This window comes from Tupaia chinensis, unplaced genomic scaffold (assembly GCF_000334495.1).
Source record: "Tupaia chinensis unplaced genomic scaffold, TupChi_1.0 Scaffold000146_1, whole genome shotgun sequence".
NCBI classification, from domain to species: domain Eukaryota; kingdom Metazoa; phylum Chordata; class Mammalia; order Scandentia; family Tupaiidae; genus Tupaia; species Tupaia belangeri.
In genome coordinates, this window is record NW_006159616.1 from 3,241,246 (window position 1) to 3,257,919 (window position 16,674).

At 39.6% G+C, this 16,674-nt stretch overlaps 1 protein-coding gene across 2 annotated transcripts in view; it reads left to right on the forward strand.

The window, feature by feature from the left end:
- The first annotated feature begins 772 nt into the window (after positions 1–772).
- Positions 773–16,674, forward strand: part of HP1BP3 (heterochromatin protein 1 binding protein 3) — a 45,603-nt gene continuing 29,701 nt past the window's right edge. Inside the window, exons 1-5 of one of the 2 annotated variants that reach the window (XM_006145182.3) lie at positions 773–1,001; positions 1,440–1,539; positions 6,971–7,124; positions 9,953–10,112; positions 15,681–15,824. In XM_006145182.3, the coding sequence (XP_006145244.1) occupies positions 906–1,001; positions 1,440–1,539; positions 6,971–7,124; positions 9,953–10,112; positions 15,681–15,824 (654 nt within the window). In that variant the 5' untranslated portion in view covers positions 773–905. The remainder of the gene's footprint in view (positions 1,002–1,439; positions 1,540–6,970; positions 7,125–9,952; positions 10,113–15,680; positions 15,825–16,674) is intronic. The other variant, XM_027770598.1, reaches the window with a different exon arrangement.

Consider the following 16,674-nt stretch of genomic DNA (forward strand, 5'->3'; position numbering starts at 1 on the left):
ATTTGATGGGGGGCCGGCAGGTGGCATGGTGGTTAAAGGCGCTGGACTCCCACATGGCCAACTACAGTTTAACTCCTGGACCTGGCAGCTGGCTTTCTCTCTCTCTCTCTCTCTCTCTCTCTCTCTCTTTTTCTCTCCCCCTCCCTCACTTCCCTCCCCTAATTTATTTATTAAAATAAGTTAAATAAAGTTAAATAAAGTAATTATAAAAAAAATAGTATGATGGGATCTTAGAAACTTACTTTTATTCCCTTAGATGATAACCTAAATTTATTTCTCTGGGGCTAAAGACTCTTCAAATGTTACTTTCTTCAGTGTTTTGTTCCTTATGTTTTCCTTTAATAGAGAAAAAAATTTCCTTTTTTTAATAGAGATAAAGATTAGTTAATTTTGTGACCCCTTTGAGAACAACAGGAGCAAAACCTTCTCTCTTTAGTAAACTGATCTTTGACTAAGCGTTTACTAAACCATTCCTTAGTCTCCTCATTCTTTCCATCTAAGTTCATGATGGTGTAGCAGGAGGGAATGGGTTAGGTTCCTTATGAGCTCCCTTGTCTTGTTGCCTTTGTTTGTGTGGAAAGGTGCAACAGCTGCTGTGGCTTACGCATTTGTCTTAGCTGCTGCTTTATATAGTCCATATTTTGATAGTGGTTTTATCTTTCTGAATAATAACTGATCAAGTCATCTGCTATGTAACTATAAGTTTTATGTTTTTTATTTTCCTTTTGGATGTATATTTAATTTAGATGGTTTAGTTTAGTTTTATTTCTGTTAATCTTCACACCAGGTCTTTTCTGTGCTTTAGGTTGACTCTTCACCACACTGAAACCATTAGGAAAAATCCTTGTGGTTAACAGCAGAGGCTTCAGAGTGTAACCTGTACTCGGGCCTAGAAATTATTTTAAATGGCGACTGATACGTCTCAAGGTGAACTCGTCCATCCTAAGGCACTCCCACTTATAGTAGGAGCTCAGCTGATCCACGCGGACAAGTTAGGTGAGGTAGGGGCTGATGCATTCTTGAAGCTCACTCTTGGATCAACCCCTGACTTCAGGCCCTGCTGGGTCCTTCTTGGTATATGTTTCTTCCCTTACTTTGGGGAATCTAGGTTGTAAATCTGAAAAAATCAAATAGATACGAAGTTCTTTTCATCTTCCTTTTCCCCTCAAATTCCTGAGAAAGTTTCCAGTCTTCTAAATTTATATTAAATCAAGTGTAATTAATTGCTTTCGTTTGGAACTCTAGCTAAAATATTTTGAAAAGTTTTTCGTAAAAATTGTATTTTACTTATAAAAAAATGTTAAAAGTAATTTGCATCAGATCCTGGAGTTGACTTGAAGAATTCTCCTACATCTTCTGATACCTAGTTAGGCACCCTGAGAAAGAGGGAAAAGAGAATTTTTTTATGCATATTTGATTATAGCCATCTCTTTTCTTAGAAGGTGGAAGAGAGCACCATGCCGATTCGTCGAGCTGTGAATTCTACCCGGGAAACTCCTCCTAAAAGCAAGCTTGCTGAAGGGGAGGAAGAAAAGCCAGGTAAAGTAAAGTGGTACAATTTAAAAGAGCCAAAAAAAGTTTTTAGTTTCAGTTTTTGCTGTTCTGTATTTCTCTTTAAACGCAGTTTTTTTTTCATGGCTGAGTGTTGTGGAAACCATCCAAAGAGAAGCAAATAGCTGTTGGTATGTTATTGCCAGACCATGTGAGCAAAGTACAATTTTGTGGGGTTTTTTTGAGAGATTTTTACTATAGGGTGCATGCACTCATTAGAGAGACAGAAAATAAGAAATCACCCCCCAGGAGGGATGGCCGCACTGAAGTCCCTTCTACTCCATTCTCCTCTTGTGATTTTGGGCACACATGAGTACGTGCCCAGTGTGAGTTTTAAGCCACGAGGTCCAGGATTTGATCCACGTGGGAGTCAACCAACATAACCATTACACCATCTGCTGGTCCTAATTTTGTGTTTTCTTTAAAGATTTTTGGACAGTAAAAATATCATATTATTGGAATGAAACAAAACAAAAAATGGTTAGGGAAGAGAGGAATGATCAAAGAGTAACATTCTGGATATACAGTGTAATTGAGATGAAGGCTCAATGAAGAATGGAGGACTTGGGCCTGTAGGATGAACTGTGGAAAGTTCACCGAGAAATCATCAGAGGGCTTAAAAGGGAAGCCCTCGGTTGTTAAAATATGGTCTGTAACTGGTATTGGTGGAATAAAGACTGGCCAGTCTAAAGTGTAAGCATAAAGAATATAGAGAAATGTATCGCTTCTCAGCCTTTTGGCGAAGATCAAGTGAAGAATATAGAGAAATGTAGACCCACCAACCTAAAGAAGTGGCTAAGCACTTCTTTTTGCTGCCTGTCATTTTCTTCCCCTGACCTTTTCTTTCTTTCCCTTTCCTTTTTTCCTTTCTCCCTTTTATCTCTGGCTTAGTAGGGCTGAGCACACTGTTCTCCCTGTCATGACCATTAATACCAAATATTTGTTGATTAGCATAGATCAGGAGTAGAAGGAACTTACCTTTGTTAGTTTCTTTCCCTTGGTGTACCATGGCAGAAATCTTCACCAAGCTGATAAGCCATTTTCCAGGTGAGCCTGAATTTTGTTTCAAAATCCTTAAATGAGTGCTATATGCAATTTGGGCCCCCTGGCCTCAGACAGTCAGGGAACATGGGAATATTTTAATTAATTAATTTACTTTTTAGAAGTTTACATGAGATGGGACCAGCAGTTGGCGTAATGGCTGTGTTGCTGGATTCCCATGCAGTTGACCACGGTTTGAGTCCCGCATCTGGTGGCTTAAACTCATGCTGGGCGTGTGTGCATGTGTGCCCAAGATCCCGAGAGGAGAATGGAGGAGAAAGGATTGCAGCATGGCCACCCCACTTAGGGGTGATTTCTCACTTACCTTCTCTCTGGGGGGATTGCTCTCTCACCTCCTCTCTCTCTCTCTCTCTCTCTCTCTCTCTCTGTCTTTCTGGTGAGTGCACGTGCCCTACAGCAAAAACCTCTCTCAGAAAAAAAAAAAAAAGTAGTCGTTTACATGAGGGTGCATATGCTTGCTGAATTGAGAGACAGACAGTGAAAGAGAAAGTGAGAAATCACCCCCCAGGGGAGAAGGCCATGCCTCAGTCCGTTCTCTTCTGTTTGCCTCCTGGGATCTGGGCATGTACATCCATTACCCAGTGTAAGTTTGAAAGCCACCGGTTCTAGGACTAGAACTGCGGTTGGCCACATGAGCATCTAGTGACGGAACTACTATGCCGTCTACTGGCCCCCACGTGGAAATATTTTCAAAAAATAGATACACTGGTCAGCTGAAGATTGATAATATTGTCCAACACTTGAATAAGTCACATGGCGATCCATCTTTTTTTTTTTTTTTTTTTTTAGGTTTTTGCTATAGGGCGTGTGCGCTCGCCAGTCAGACAGAGAGAGACATAGAGACAGAAAGCGAGAAATCACCCCCCCAGGGGGGGATGGTCACGCCACAATCCCTTCTCCTCCATTCTCCTCTCGGGATCTTGGGCATGCACGCACACACGCCTGGCGTGAGTTTTAAGCCACCAGGTCCGGGACGCAAACCACGGTCGACTACATGGGAGTCCAGCGACATAGCCATTGCGCTAACTGTTGGTTCCCGATCTTTTTGTTTTTTTTAAGAATTATTTATTTTATTTTCTAATTTACTATTGGGCACATGCACTCATGAGAGGGAGAAAGAAAGAGAAGAAGAGAGAAAAAGAGAAAACAAATTGCTAGATCTGGGACTTGAGCCATGTTCAGCCTTATGGGAGTCCAGTGTATTCACCACCACGTCACCTGCTGGCTCTGGTGATCTATCTCCCTTTTTTTTTTTTTTTAAGCTCATTGTTATTATTTTATTTAATTTTATTTTTTGAAGTTGAGAGAGAGATAGAGAAAAGGAAAGTAAGAAAGCAAGCTGCCAGGTCCAGTACTCGAACCACGGTGAACCATGTGGGAGTCCAGCCATCTTAACCACCATGCCATCTGCCGACCCCCCATCTTCTTTGTTTTAAGAGTTTTTGTTTTCGAAGGAGAAATTTTTCTATAGGGTGCCTGTGTTTGGCAGAGAGACATAGAGATAGAAAGCAAGAAATCACCCTCTCCCCCTCCCCCAAAATGGCCACACCACAATCCCTTCTCTTCCACTCTTCTCTCGGGATTTTGGGCACACGTGCCAGGTGTGAGTTTCAAGCTGCCAGGTTTGGGACTCAAACCTCAGTTGACCATGTGGGAGTTTAGCAACATAACCATTACGCCATTGCTGTTCCGCTGGTAATCCATCTTAATGCCATCATCTGTGTGTTTAACAACCAGCTAAACCACTAATAGCATAAATTCTCAGAAAACGTGTCCAATGGGTTCATATACAAGGTTTCATTGTATTTTGATTCTTGAAAAATCAAGAATTTATAAAAGAGCAGTGTTATTTCACAAGTTGTATATTTGTTCAATCTTCTTTCTATTCTGTTATAGTATTTTGTAGATGGAAATAGATGTCACTCATTTGCTCTAAATCCTACATTTTACAGAGGCAGTAGCTTGGAAATGTCTTACCATATTACACTCAATATCTGTGGAGTGACTAAAACTTTATTAAGCCATAATTCTTAAACAGTTGTTCTGGATAGGAAAAAATAATGTGGAATTAAAATTATGGCTATATTATTACAGTAAAGCACAGTAAGTGGTTTTAGTGTTTTCGTCTTAAGAATAAGTCAATGCGTAAATAAACATATGATTAACAATAGTAAACTGTGACCCATGCAGCCCATCAGGTCAAATTGTTGGAGTGAGTGGATATAGTGATGAAAATATATCTTACTGCAGATCTCTAGATACTAACAGATTTCTAGATATTGACATAATGAGGTTGTAACCATAATACTTTGAGATACTATGTATATGGGAAACAGGCTTCCCTTAAACATTTTATATAATCCTTAAAGTGATTTTGGGAAATAATGATACTGAAAATTAGAGATTTCAAAGAAGTTGCCCTGAGATCATCAGATTGCCAAGTTATGAAGACTAAACTTGAATCCAAGTGTGTCTGACTCTAAAACTTTGGTTTTGGCTAAATAGGTGTGGGGAGAGTTTGGACTAGTCTAGCCAATTCAAGTTTAGTTAACAGTGCACAATCTAGGACAGCATTTGCAAATGATGGTTGACTGTCCTGAAATACACAGTTCAGAATTTTTTTTTTTAAGAGGTTTTTGCTCTAGGACACATTTGTTCAGTGGAGAGAGACAAAGACAAGAGAGAGTGAGAGGGAAAGTGAGGAATCACTCCCAATGAGGGATGGTCACACCATAGACCCTTATCCTCCATTCTTCTGGGATCTTGGGCTCATACATGCACACCTCCTGTGTGTTTCAGACTACTGAGTCCAAGACTTGAATCACAATTGGCTCTTTGGGAGTCCAGCAACATAACCGCTACACCATCTGCTGGCCCCCAGATTTTTTAAAAAAGAATGATTTATTTAGGGATAATTTCTCACTGTCCATCTTATTGTCTCTGTCTCTGTTTCTTTCTCTCCAGTAAGCACATGCACCCTAAGGCAAAAACCTCTCCAAAAAAAGTTTCTTAATTAAAAAAAATTTTTTACAAAGAATTATTTGTTTAATTTTATTTACTATTATTATTATTTCTTAAGAATTAACTTATTTTATTTTATTTTTTCATTCATTTATTTTAATTTGACCAGAGAGGGAAAGTGAGAAAACCAGCCACCAGGTCCAGGACTCAAATCATGGTCAACCATGTGGGAATATCCAGCACCTTAACCACCATGCCACCTGGTGGTCCCTAACTATTATTATTTTTTAATTTGACTAAAGAGACAGAAAATGAGAAAGCAAGCCACTAGATCTTGGACTTAAACCATAGTCTGCCATGTGGGAGTCCAGCACCTTATCTACTACACCACCTGCCAGCCCTCACAATTTAGAATTTAATTAATTAAGAAACTAGAAATTCCTTTAGAATTGTATTTATTGGGTCAGAAGGTAGTATGAGGTTAAGGCAACTAGATCCTGTGTGGCCAATTGCAATTTGAGTCCCATACGTGGTAACTTGAAAATCATGCTGGACACATGTGAGTAATGGCCAAAATCCCGAGAGGAGCGTGGAGGAGAAAGGATTGTGGCATGGCCATCCCCCTGGCGGGTCAATTTCTTACTTTCTCTCGCTCTCTCTGTCTGTCTGTCTCTGGCAAGTGCACATAACCTGTAGCAAAAACAAGAAAAAAAAAAAGTATGTAATTTGGTTATAAGAAAAATAATGGCATTTAAAAATTCTTGTTACTTATATAAAGGCTACAGAGAAATCATTATTATTCTAGCAATTAGTTGTCATGAGTAAAGTAATCAAACTGTTCGAGCACATACTTTGTTCATGACTTCTTTTGCCATTAAAGTCTTTTCTTTGAAACCTCTGTGTAACCAGTGCTTGGAGTTCTGTGTTTTGTAGTAGCTGCTCAGAGACATGCTGTGAAGAAAAGGCAAAGACAACTGCAGAGCTTGCTGTTCCCCTCATGGCTGCTTCTGTCCCAGTCACTCCACTTGGGAAATACATGCTATTTTTTTATTGCTTATTCTCTAAGATTTATCTGTTAAATTAGAAAATGGCCAGTTTTTAAATTATGAGTATTATTAATATTCCAGAGTAGAATAATCAATAGAATAATAAGCATTTGGGGGTAAAATGAATTTCTCTTCATATGATTTGTAGGCTCATCTCCTTTTGTGACAGTGGTTTGGATGAACAGCCATTTGAATAGACAACTTGAGTGTGACATAACTAATGAAAGAAAACTACACTCATTAGTCATGTGTTCATTTTAGAATTCACCTGTTAATTGGAGCATTTGGCTGATCTGTTTCATAAGATAATTTTTTACTGTTTTATGCAATTCTGTCACCTTATTTTTTAGAACCAGACATAAGTTCTGAGGAATCTGTCTCCACTGTAGAAGAACAAGAGAATGAAACTCCACCTGCTACATCTAGTGAGACAGAGCAGCCAAAGGGGGAACCTGAGAATGAAGAGAAGGAAGAAAACAAGTTGTCTGAGGAAACTAAAAAGGAGTAAGGACTTACTGCCTTCTTGCTATTAATAATCAAAGACTATATAAAAAGACCATAAGAAAGATTGTTCTCGAGTTTTATAACATTGATCTGTGCTAGGTATTTGCAATTTGGATTTACTTTTTAGAATTCCCATTTGAAGTAGGTTTATTAGGATTTGTAGTAATTAGTAGAACAATGATTTGAATAATCCGGAAGTCTTTCCTGTTGCCTTTGGAATGTTTTGTGCTTAGAATTCATTGTAGGAGGGGCTGGCAGGTGGTGTGGTGGTTAAAGGCACTGGATTCCCACATGGCTGACCATGATTTGAGTCTTGGACCCGGCAACTTGCTTTCTCACTTTCCCTTTCTCTCTTTCTCTCTGTTTCTGTCTCTGGTCAAATTAAATAACAACAACAACAACAACATGGAAATAAATAATAATTTTTTTTAAAAAAATAATTCATTGTGGGAATGTCCAATATTTTAAAAAACATTGAGGTAATTTCACTAAGAAATTAAACATGGGCCAGCGTCATTGCCTAGTGGTTGAAAGAACTGTTCCTGGCAGCTTGAAAAACACCCTGGGTATGTGTGTATGCATGCCTAAAATCCTGACAGGATGGAAGAATGGAGAAGAAATTGTGTCGTGACCATACTCCATTTTAGGGTGCTTTCTCTTTCCCCCCATCTTTCTCTGTGAGGGCATACACCTCTTGGCCATGTATTTCTAAAAAATGTAACATAACCATAAAAATCTGATACAGAAGACACTTAACCGTTTTATTTCTACATTTGTGCTAGGTGTAAATTATTTTATGTGCTTTTGTTAACAAACATTAATCTTTATCAAGCCATTGCTACAGTGACCTAAAATGCTATATATATTTGATAAGGTATTTGATTGGAAGTAACTGAGAATTTGGAAGCAAAATCGGTTATTGATAATGTATATCTTTATAAGATGGTTGCAGTTCTTCATGAATTAAAAGTTTTTTTGTTTTTTTTTTTTTTTAACAGAGCTGGTAGCTTTTATTATTGGTCATTATTGGTCAGCACAGTTAGAAATTACGTTTTAAACAAAAAAATAACAGTAACTGTAACTTCTAGGTGTAATCTTCAGGGAATCTTTTATTTTAGTTCCATAGGTATAAATAAGGTCTATGGAATTTTTAAAAAAGAATTATTAATTTTCTTTATTCATTTATTTATTTTAATTTGACAAGAGAGAGACACAAGGGGCAGGGCAAGTAGTGAGACAGCAAGCCTCTAGGTCCAGGACTTGAACCGTGGTTGGTCATGTAGGAGTGTCTAGCGCCTTAATCATCATGCCACCTACTGTGGCATGATGACCTGTCCCTAGGCCTGTGGAATTTTTTTTTTTTCTTTTTGGGAGAGGTTTTTGTTACAGGGTGGTTGTGTGCACTCACCAGAGAGACAGAGACTGAGACAGAAAGCAAGAAATCACACCCCAGGGGAGATGGCCATGCCACAATCCCTTCTCTTCCATTCTCCTCTCGGGATTTTGGGCATGCATGCACACGCGCCCTGCGTGAGTTTAAGCCACCAGGTCCGGGACTCAAACCATGAACCATGGTTGACTTCATGGGAGTCCAGTGACAGCCATTATGCCAACTGCTAGTCCCAAGTCTATGGAATTTTTAACAGCTACCCATATTTTTTTTAAAGAATTATTGATTGATTGATTATTTTTTCACATGAGTTTTGCCATAGAAAGAGAGAGAGAGAGGGAGAGAGTGAGAAAGCAAATCTCCAGGTCTAGGACTTGAACCTCAGTCAGCCATGTGAGCATTCCAGCACATTAACCACCACACCACCTGCTGGCCTCAAGCTATCCGTATTTTTAAACAGTCTAATCCATCTGTTAGGTGCATGGATTGCCATCATTATTGCTAAAATAAAACTTACATAGTGCTGTATAGCTCACAAAATTATTGTGATATAGGTACCAGCAGATGGCGTAATGGTTATGTCGTTGGACTCCCATGTAGTGACCGTGGTTCGAGTTCTGGACCCGGTGACTTAAAAATTCATGCTGAGTGCACATGCATGCGTGCCCAAGATCCCGAGAGGAAAACAGAAGGGATTGCAGTGTGACCATCTCCCCAGGGGGTGATTCAGTTTCTGTCTCTGTGTGTGTCTCTCTCTGGCGAGCACACGCGCCCTATAATAAAACTCTCGCTTAAAAAAAATCATTTTGATTTAAACACCTGATAATACTTGAAACACTTTGTGAAATAGTTGTTACTGTTGTACAGCTGAAAAAACCAAGGCCCACATCATTTGCTAAAATGATATAGCTAGCCTCATAAGTGTTAGAACTAAAAATTCAAACCTTGGTTTTCTGATTTCAGATTTGTCGAGTTCTTTCCACTCTATCAAATGGCTTCTGTTGCAGTTGTTAGTATATTTCATTCTTGTTCAGTTCTGGGCCTTCATACCACTGTTAATTTTGTTAATCTTTTCACCTTAGAGAAAACACCTTTTAGCTCTAGCACCGTTTAAAAGAAAATTATTTTGTGGGGCCAGCAGGTAGTGTGGTAGTTAAGCCTCTGGACTCTCATATGGTAGACCACGGTTCAAGTCCTGGACCTGTTAGCTTGCTTTCTCACTTTCCCCTCTTTTTCCCTGTTTCTCTGGTCAGATTAAAAAAATAATAATAAATAAAACTTAATAGATACTTCTTTTAAAAAATTATGTTGTAAAATTTATTTTGCATTGTATAAATAAAATATTACTTTTTATTTCTTTCTGATATTTTTCTCTTTTTGACTTTATGCCTTTTTTTGGAGAATTATTCTTGCATAACAATAGTTCTTTGTTTTAAAGTGAGAAAGATCAATCTAAAGAAAAGGAGAAGAAAGTGAAAAAAACAATACCTTCCTGGGCTACTCTTTCTGCCAGCCAGCTAGCCAGGGCCCAGAAACAAACACCAATGGCTTCTTCCCCACGTCCCAAGATGGATGCCATCCTAACTGAGGCCATTAAGGCAAGTTTCTATTTCTAGCAGTTTATTTTGGATTTATTGTGTTCGTCTTTATTTGTTCAAAAATGGTGTATTTCTGTCTAGATATCAGAAATTTTGCTCTACTTTTTAAAGGAGAATTAAATAGAAGATCAAGTAGAAGAAAGAACATATTTTTTAAAGATAATCATATTTGATGAGCACTGTTGATTTTTTTTTTAATCACATTTACTATAAGCAGATATTTGTAACTTATCTTTAGAATTTATTTACTCAGGAGACCAGTGATGGTGTAATGGTTACTTTGCTGGACTCCTACATGGCCAACTACAGTTCAGGTCCCAGACCTGGTGGCTTGAAACTCATGCCAGGGCCATGTGTGTGCATGTCCAAGATCTCAGGAGAAGAGATTGCAGCATAGTCATCACCCCATGGGGTGATTTCTTGCTTTCTGTCTCCCTAGTGAGCTCACATATCCTATAGCAAAAATATCTCTTTAAAAAAAGGGGGGAGGGGGTGGCTGGCAGGTAGCATGGTGGTTGAGGTGCTAGACTTCAAATGGCTAACCATGGTTCAGGTCTTGGACCTGGCTGTTTGCTTTCTTACTTTCCCTTTCTCTTTGGTCAAATTAAAAATAATAATAATAACAAAATTATCAAGTAAAATAATTCTTTAAAATCATTTACTCAATTTTATTGATTAGGTACAGTTTTTATTTGAAGGCTGAAGCTATTAATTCAACAAACATTGAAGGACCACTTTCTCTGTCAAGTGACTCCATTAAGTGATATAAACCAATGGAAACAGAGTTTTTTCCTTTATAAAATGTAATTTTGACTTGGTAACTGAATAACATTGAAAATTTTTATGAAAGAAAATATCTTCTGTGCTGACTCTGTGACCTGGTGGTTAAGACAGCTGTATCCCACAAGTATAACTATTTGATTCAAATCCTGGCCCTGGAGGCTTGAAGAAAACAGCAGACACATATGTATGCATACTCAAAATCCCAACAGAGAAATGGAGGAGAAAAAATATGTGTGACCAAACCCCACTGGGGGGTGAGCTTTTTCTCTTTCTTTTTCTTGCTCTCTGGCAAGCACTTGTATCCTCTGGAAAATTAAAAAGAAAGAAAGGGTTCATGATGGAGGTTAAGGTGCTGGATCTTGCATGGCTGGCTGCATGGTCCAGGTCCTGGACCTGGCAGCTTGAAAATCATGCCAGGTGCATGTACATGCATGCCCCAAATCCCACCCCAAATCCCCTGCCCTGGGGGATGAGTTCTCACTTTTTCTTTTTTTTCTCTCCCTCTGTCCTCTTTTTCTCTCTTTGATGAGTACCAAAAAAGGTTTTTGTCCTATAGCAAAAAGCTAAAAAAAGAAAAACAGCAAAGTTTGAGAAGCTAGCACTGACACATGAACTGGTAAAGGGTTTGCTTTCAGAGTTCTCCTTTCACTCCTTCAAAATTTCTTAGGCCTTTACTTCATTAAGAAAATTTTGTCTAGATAGCTTGATTACTGTGAGATCTCTATTCTTTGTGTAACTTTTCTTCAGAGATTTTACTGTATGACTACTCAGCCTGAGTCTGAAGGAGCAGTTACAGTGAGGAAATAGAATTTTAAAACATTTTTTTAAGTTTTTTTTTTTTTCCTGAGTGAAAGATAACACCCCCTACAGGGTCTTGACAGTATCCCTAGCCTCCATCTAGCTAGCCTTGGATAATAGATAAGGGTGTGTCCAGCGTATTCAGGGAGGTTTTCATATTTGAAGTAGGAACTTTCCCATGTGGGACTGCCTTGTAAATATCTGCTACATTATACTGCCACGCCACCAACAGGCCCTAGGACTAGAACTTTGGAATAGTGGAACAAAAATCAGCCTAACGTGATTTGAAAGTGTTTGTACATAATTGTACAGATGATTTATATATCACATGTATTCCTTACAGTATAACAAATCTTGATTTCGGACCACTAAGACCATTTTCCATTCCAAACAGGAATCCTGATATCTACTTCTTTCTCATTATCAGTTTGGTGCAACAATTGGCGCAGGAATTGTTTTCTGCTTCATTTTCTTTGTGTTTTGTTTTTGTCTCTTTTTTTGAGAGAGAGATTTTTGCTATTAGAGTGTTTGCCAGATAGACAGAAAAAGTGAGAAACAACCCCCCGGGGTAGGGAGGAGTTGACCACATCACAGTCTCTTCTCCTCCATTCTCTCAGGATTTAGGGCACGTGCACGCACACACACAGGCCAAGCATGAGTTTCAAGTCTGGAACTTGAACTACAGTCAGCCATGTGGGAGCCCAGCACCCAAAAGCACTACCTCACCTGCTGGCCCGATTTTCTTTGTGTTTTTAAAGTAAGATCAGGAGGGACCAGCAGATGGTGTGGCAGTTATGTAGCTGGACTTCATGGCTGACTGTCATTCAAGTCTCGGACCTGGTGGTTTGAAACTCATGCCGGGCATGTGCGCATGCTTGCCCAGGATCCCAGGAGGAGAACAAAGTTCTTGTGGCATGGCCATCCACCCTAGGGAGTGATTTGTCACTTACTTTCTCTGTCTCTCTCTGGCAAGTATAAGCACTCTATCGCAAAAAGCTTTCTTAAAATCAGGAGTAAACTGCAATAGGTTATTAATATTTCATAGACATACTAGAATTAGGTGACCCATATTAACGTAGCTTCTTTTGTGCTGCACAATCTTTTCTGACCTATTTACCTGTGAGTTATTTCTCTTTGTTGTCAAAATACATAAAATGAGGCCAGCCCCCATGGCATCCTGGTTAGGGGAGCTAGGTCCCACATGGTTGACCACGGTTTGAGTTTCAGCCTCAGTGACCTGAGAAACATGCTGCCTACTTGCACATTCAGGCCCTAAATCCTGACAAGAGGAAGGATGAAGGAGGGGGAAATTGCAGCATGACTGTGTCCCATAATGGAGTGCTTTCTCTCTGGTGAGGGCATGCACCCTCTGGCAAAAAGAAAAAAAGAATTTCTTCTAAAACATACATACTTAAAATAACATTCAACCAAGTCCTTATTCAGTGGCCTGAATAATTGCTGTGTTTGTTTTATAGACAGTGGCAACACAAATTGATGGACTAGCTCATCAGATAAAGAGGAGCTGCTGCTTCTCTGTGATAAAAACATTTGAAGCATTTGAGAAAAATGAAACATTTGCTGCTTTTATGACATAAAGAGCTACTTAATTCTACCATGCACATTGGTCATATGGAATAATAGAACAGAAATAGAATGTCTCCATCCTTACCCAAACTGCCCTTAACACTTTGCCACTTGTAAACTAGTTTTATGAAATTTGTTCAGATTTGCTTTGCTGCTTCTCTTTGCTGACATTTATAGAAAACTTGCAGGAAAATACTGGTCCCAGTATGCCAAGCTTATTCCTTAAAATGGGCTAGATTTGTGATCCTATAACTGGTAGAAATATTTTGCTTTCCTCACTTGATATTAAAGCTCTATCTTGGGGCCAACAGGTGGCCTGGTGGTTAAAGGCACTGGGCACCCACATGGCCTGCTGCAGTTTGAATCTTGGACCTGGCAGCTTTCTTTCTCACTTTCCCTCCCTCTGTCCCTCTCTGATCAAATTAAAGTAATAAATAAATAAGGTTAAATAAAAGATAATTTAAAAAATAATAAAGCTGTATCTTATAGGTCAGTCACTGTGGCTTATGTGGAAAGCTGCCACTACATGATAGCTGAAGGCATGTGGAAGGCCTGTTTCCCAGCCCATCCTGAAACAGGCCGTGTGTGGTGGCATGTTCCTGTGGTCCTCGCTAGCTGGGAGTCTGGGACAGGAAGGATCAGAACATGGCAGGATCCTGTCAAAAATAGTTATCTTTGGGTCAGCGAGTGGTGTTGGTTAAGGTGCTAAACTCCTACATGCCAACAGCAGTTTGAGTCCCGGACCTGGCAACTTGCTTTCTTGCTTTCTCTCTCTCGTGAGTGTATGCCCTGTAGAAAGTTTTTAAAATAATAATGATAAATAAAATACACCTAGTAAATTACACCTTACACCTAATAAAATACACCTTACACCTAGATCTCGCCCCCCCCCCAATTGTTATGAGCCATGTGCATGTGCATTTACCTGGAGAGAGAGAGAGAGATAGAGTGAGAAAGAGAAATTAGCACCTGGGGGGATAGTCCCTTCTCTATTTTCCCCTCAGGATTTTGGACATGCATGTACACCTGACGTGTTTTCTTTTCTTTCTTTCTTTCTTTTGAGACAGATTTTTTATAGTAGGGCGTATGCGCTCGCCAGAGGGACAGAGACACAGAAAGGGCGAAATCACCCCCCAACCTGGGGGGGATGGCCATGCTGCAATTTTTTCTCCATTCTCTCAGGATTTTGGACACACACACACGAGTTTTAAGCCTCTGGGTCTGGGACTCGAACCGTGGTCAACTCTGTGGGAGTCCATTGATATAACCTACGCCATCTGCTGGTCCCTCACCTGGTGTGTTTTCTAAGCTGCCAGGCCTAGGACTTGAATTGCACAGTTAACTATGTATGATCCAGCTGCCTTACCTACTGTGCCACCAGCTGGCCCCACAGCTGGTTTATTTTTTATTATTATTATTATTTTTTTTTAAGGTTTACTCATTTGTTTTATTGACAAGTCAGAGAGACAAGCACCACCTCCTAAAAGGGTCTTCACGCTGTGGTCCCCTTTCCTAGCCTTGGCCAGCCAGGATTACGCACATATGTGTACTCAGGTGTATTTAGGGAGGTCTCTAGACACGAACAGAGTCTTATCATGTGATTCAGCCTTGCAGAGTGTGACATTACCACAGTGCTGCTGTCTCTCTCTCTCTCTCTCATGTAAAAATGAAGACTAATCGGGAACTAGCAGTTAGCGTAATGGCTATGTCGCTGGACTCCCACATAGTCAACTGTGGTTCGCATCCCGGACCCGGTGGCTTAAACTCAAGCTGGGTGCGTGTGCGTGCGTGCCCAAGATCCCGAGAGGAGAATGGAGGAGAAGGGATTGCGGTGTGACCATCCCCCCCGGGGGGTGATTTCTTGCTTTCTGTCTCTCTGTCTCTCTCTGTCTGTCTGGCGAGCGCACGCGCCCTATAGTGAAAACCTCTCCAAAAAAAATGAAGACTAATCTTCTAAATATTGAATAGAATTAAAATGTAAAGGTCTCTTTGTTTTTTCAGTAATTACTTAATTTTATTCATCATCATCATTATTTTTTTAATTTGACCAGAAAGAGAGAGAGTAAGAAAGCAAGCCACCAGGTTTGAGACTTGAACCGTGGTAAGCCATGTGGGAGTCCAGTGTCTTAGCCCCTAAAAGAGATTATTATTGACACACAGAAAGCTGTTTATGTGTATGTATTACATGGTCTCTTTGGCCATTTCAAACAATTTAAAATTGAGGCAGAAATATCTAGTAATTGCCTCCATTCTCCAGTCATCGTTCATTCTTCCCTGATGTTTTTATCATTCATTATCAAGTTCACTTCTGAAATAATTCATTTTTAATACATGTTTAAGTATCTGTACCTAATATAAAATAAAACTAGTTTCAAATAATGGGTTGATAAATCTCTTTTCTAGGCATGCTTCCAGAAGAGTGGTGCATCGGTTGTTGCTATTCGAAAATATATCATCCATAAGTATCCTTCTCTGGAGCTAGAGAGAAGGGGTTATCTCCTTAAACAAGCACTGAAAAGAGAATTAAATAGAGGGGTCATCAAACAGGTATCGAAAAGTTGTTGGTAATAAGATTTCATTATGTTTTTGGTATTAAGTCCATATTTAGTAACATTTAGGGTTTTTGTGTCTTTTTGTTAAAAATAAACTACATGATGATAAAATGTTTAAGCTTACCCTAGTTTTATGATTATCTGAGGCTACATTTTGAAAGTTTGAAAAACATGGGGCCAGCAGGTGGTGTGGCGGTTGAGGCACTGGACTCCCACATGTCTGACTGTTGTCTTTCTCTCTGTCTCTGATAAGTGCATGCGCTATGGAGCAAATTAAAAAAATAATAATGACAAATTAAAATTAAAAAAATAAAGAAAAAGAAAAACATTCATACCTATTGCCTTTGTATTCTAGAGGGCAGAAGCAACAAGATAATACAGTTTTTTTCTAGCTGCTTATACTTTAATTGAATTTTCTTTGGAGACTGCTTATGATTGAAATCATGTAACAATGAAAATGAGAGGTAGGGCTAAGGAACCCTGCTGTTGCATCAGCAAAAGGATGATTGCTCTTTTTTTTTTTTTGAGAGGTTTTTGCTATAGGGCGCGTGCGCTTGCCAGACAGAGAGAGACATAGAGACAGAAAGCGAGAAATCACCCCCCAGGGGGGATAGTCACGCCACAGTCCCTTCTCCTCCATTCTCCTCTCGGAATCTCGGGTGCACACACACGCGCCCAGCGTGGGTTTTAAGCCACTGGGTCCGGTACGTGAACCGCGGTCGACTACGTGGGAGTCCAGCGACATAGCCTCTTTGGAGACTGCTTATGATTGAAATCATGTAACAATGAAAATGAGAGGTAGGGCTAAGGAACCCTGCTGTTGCATCAGCAAAAGGATGATTGCT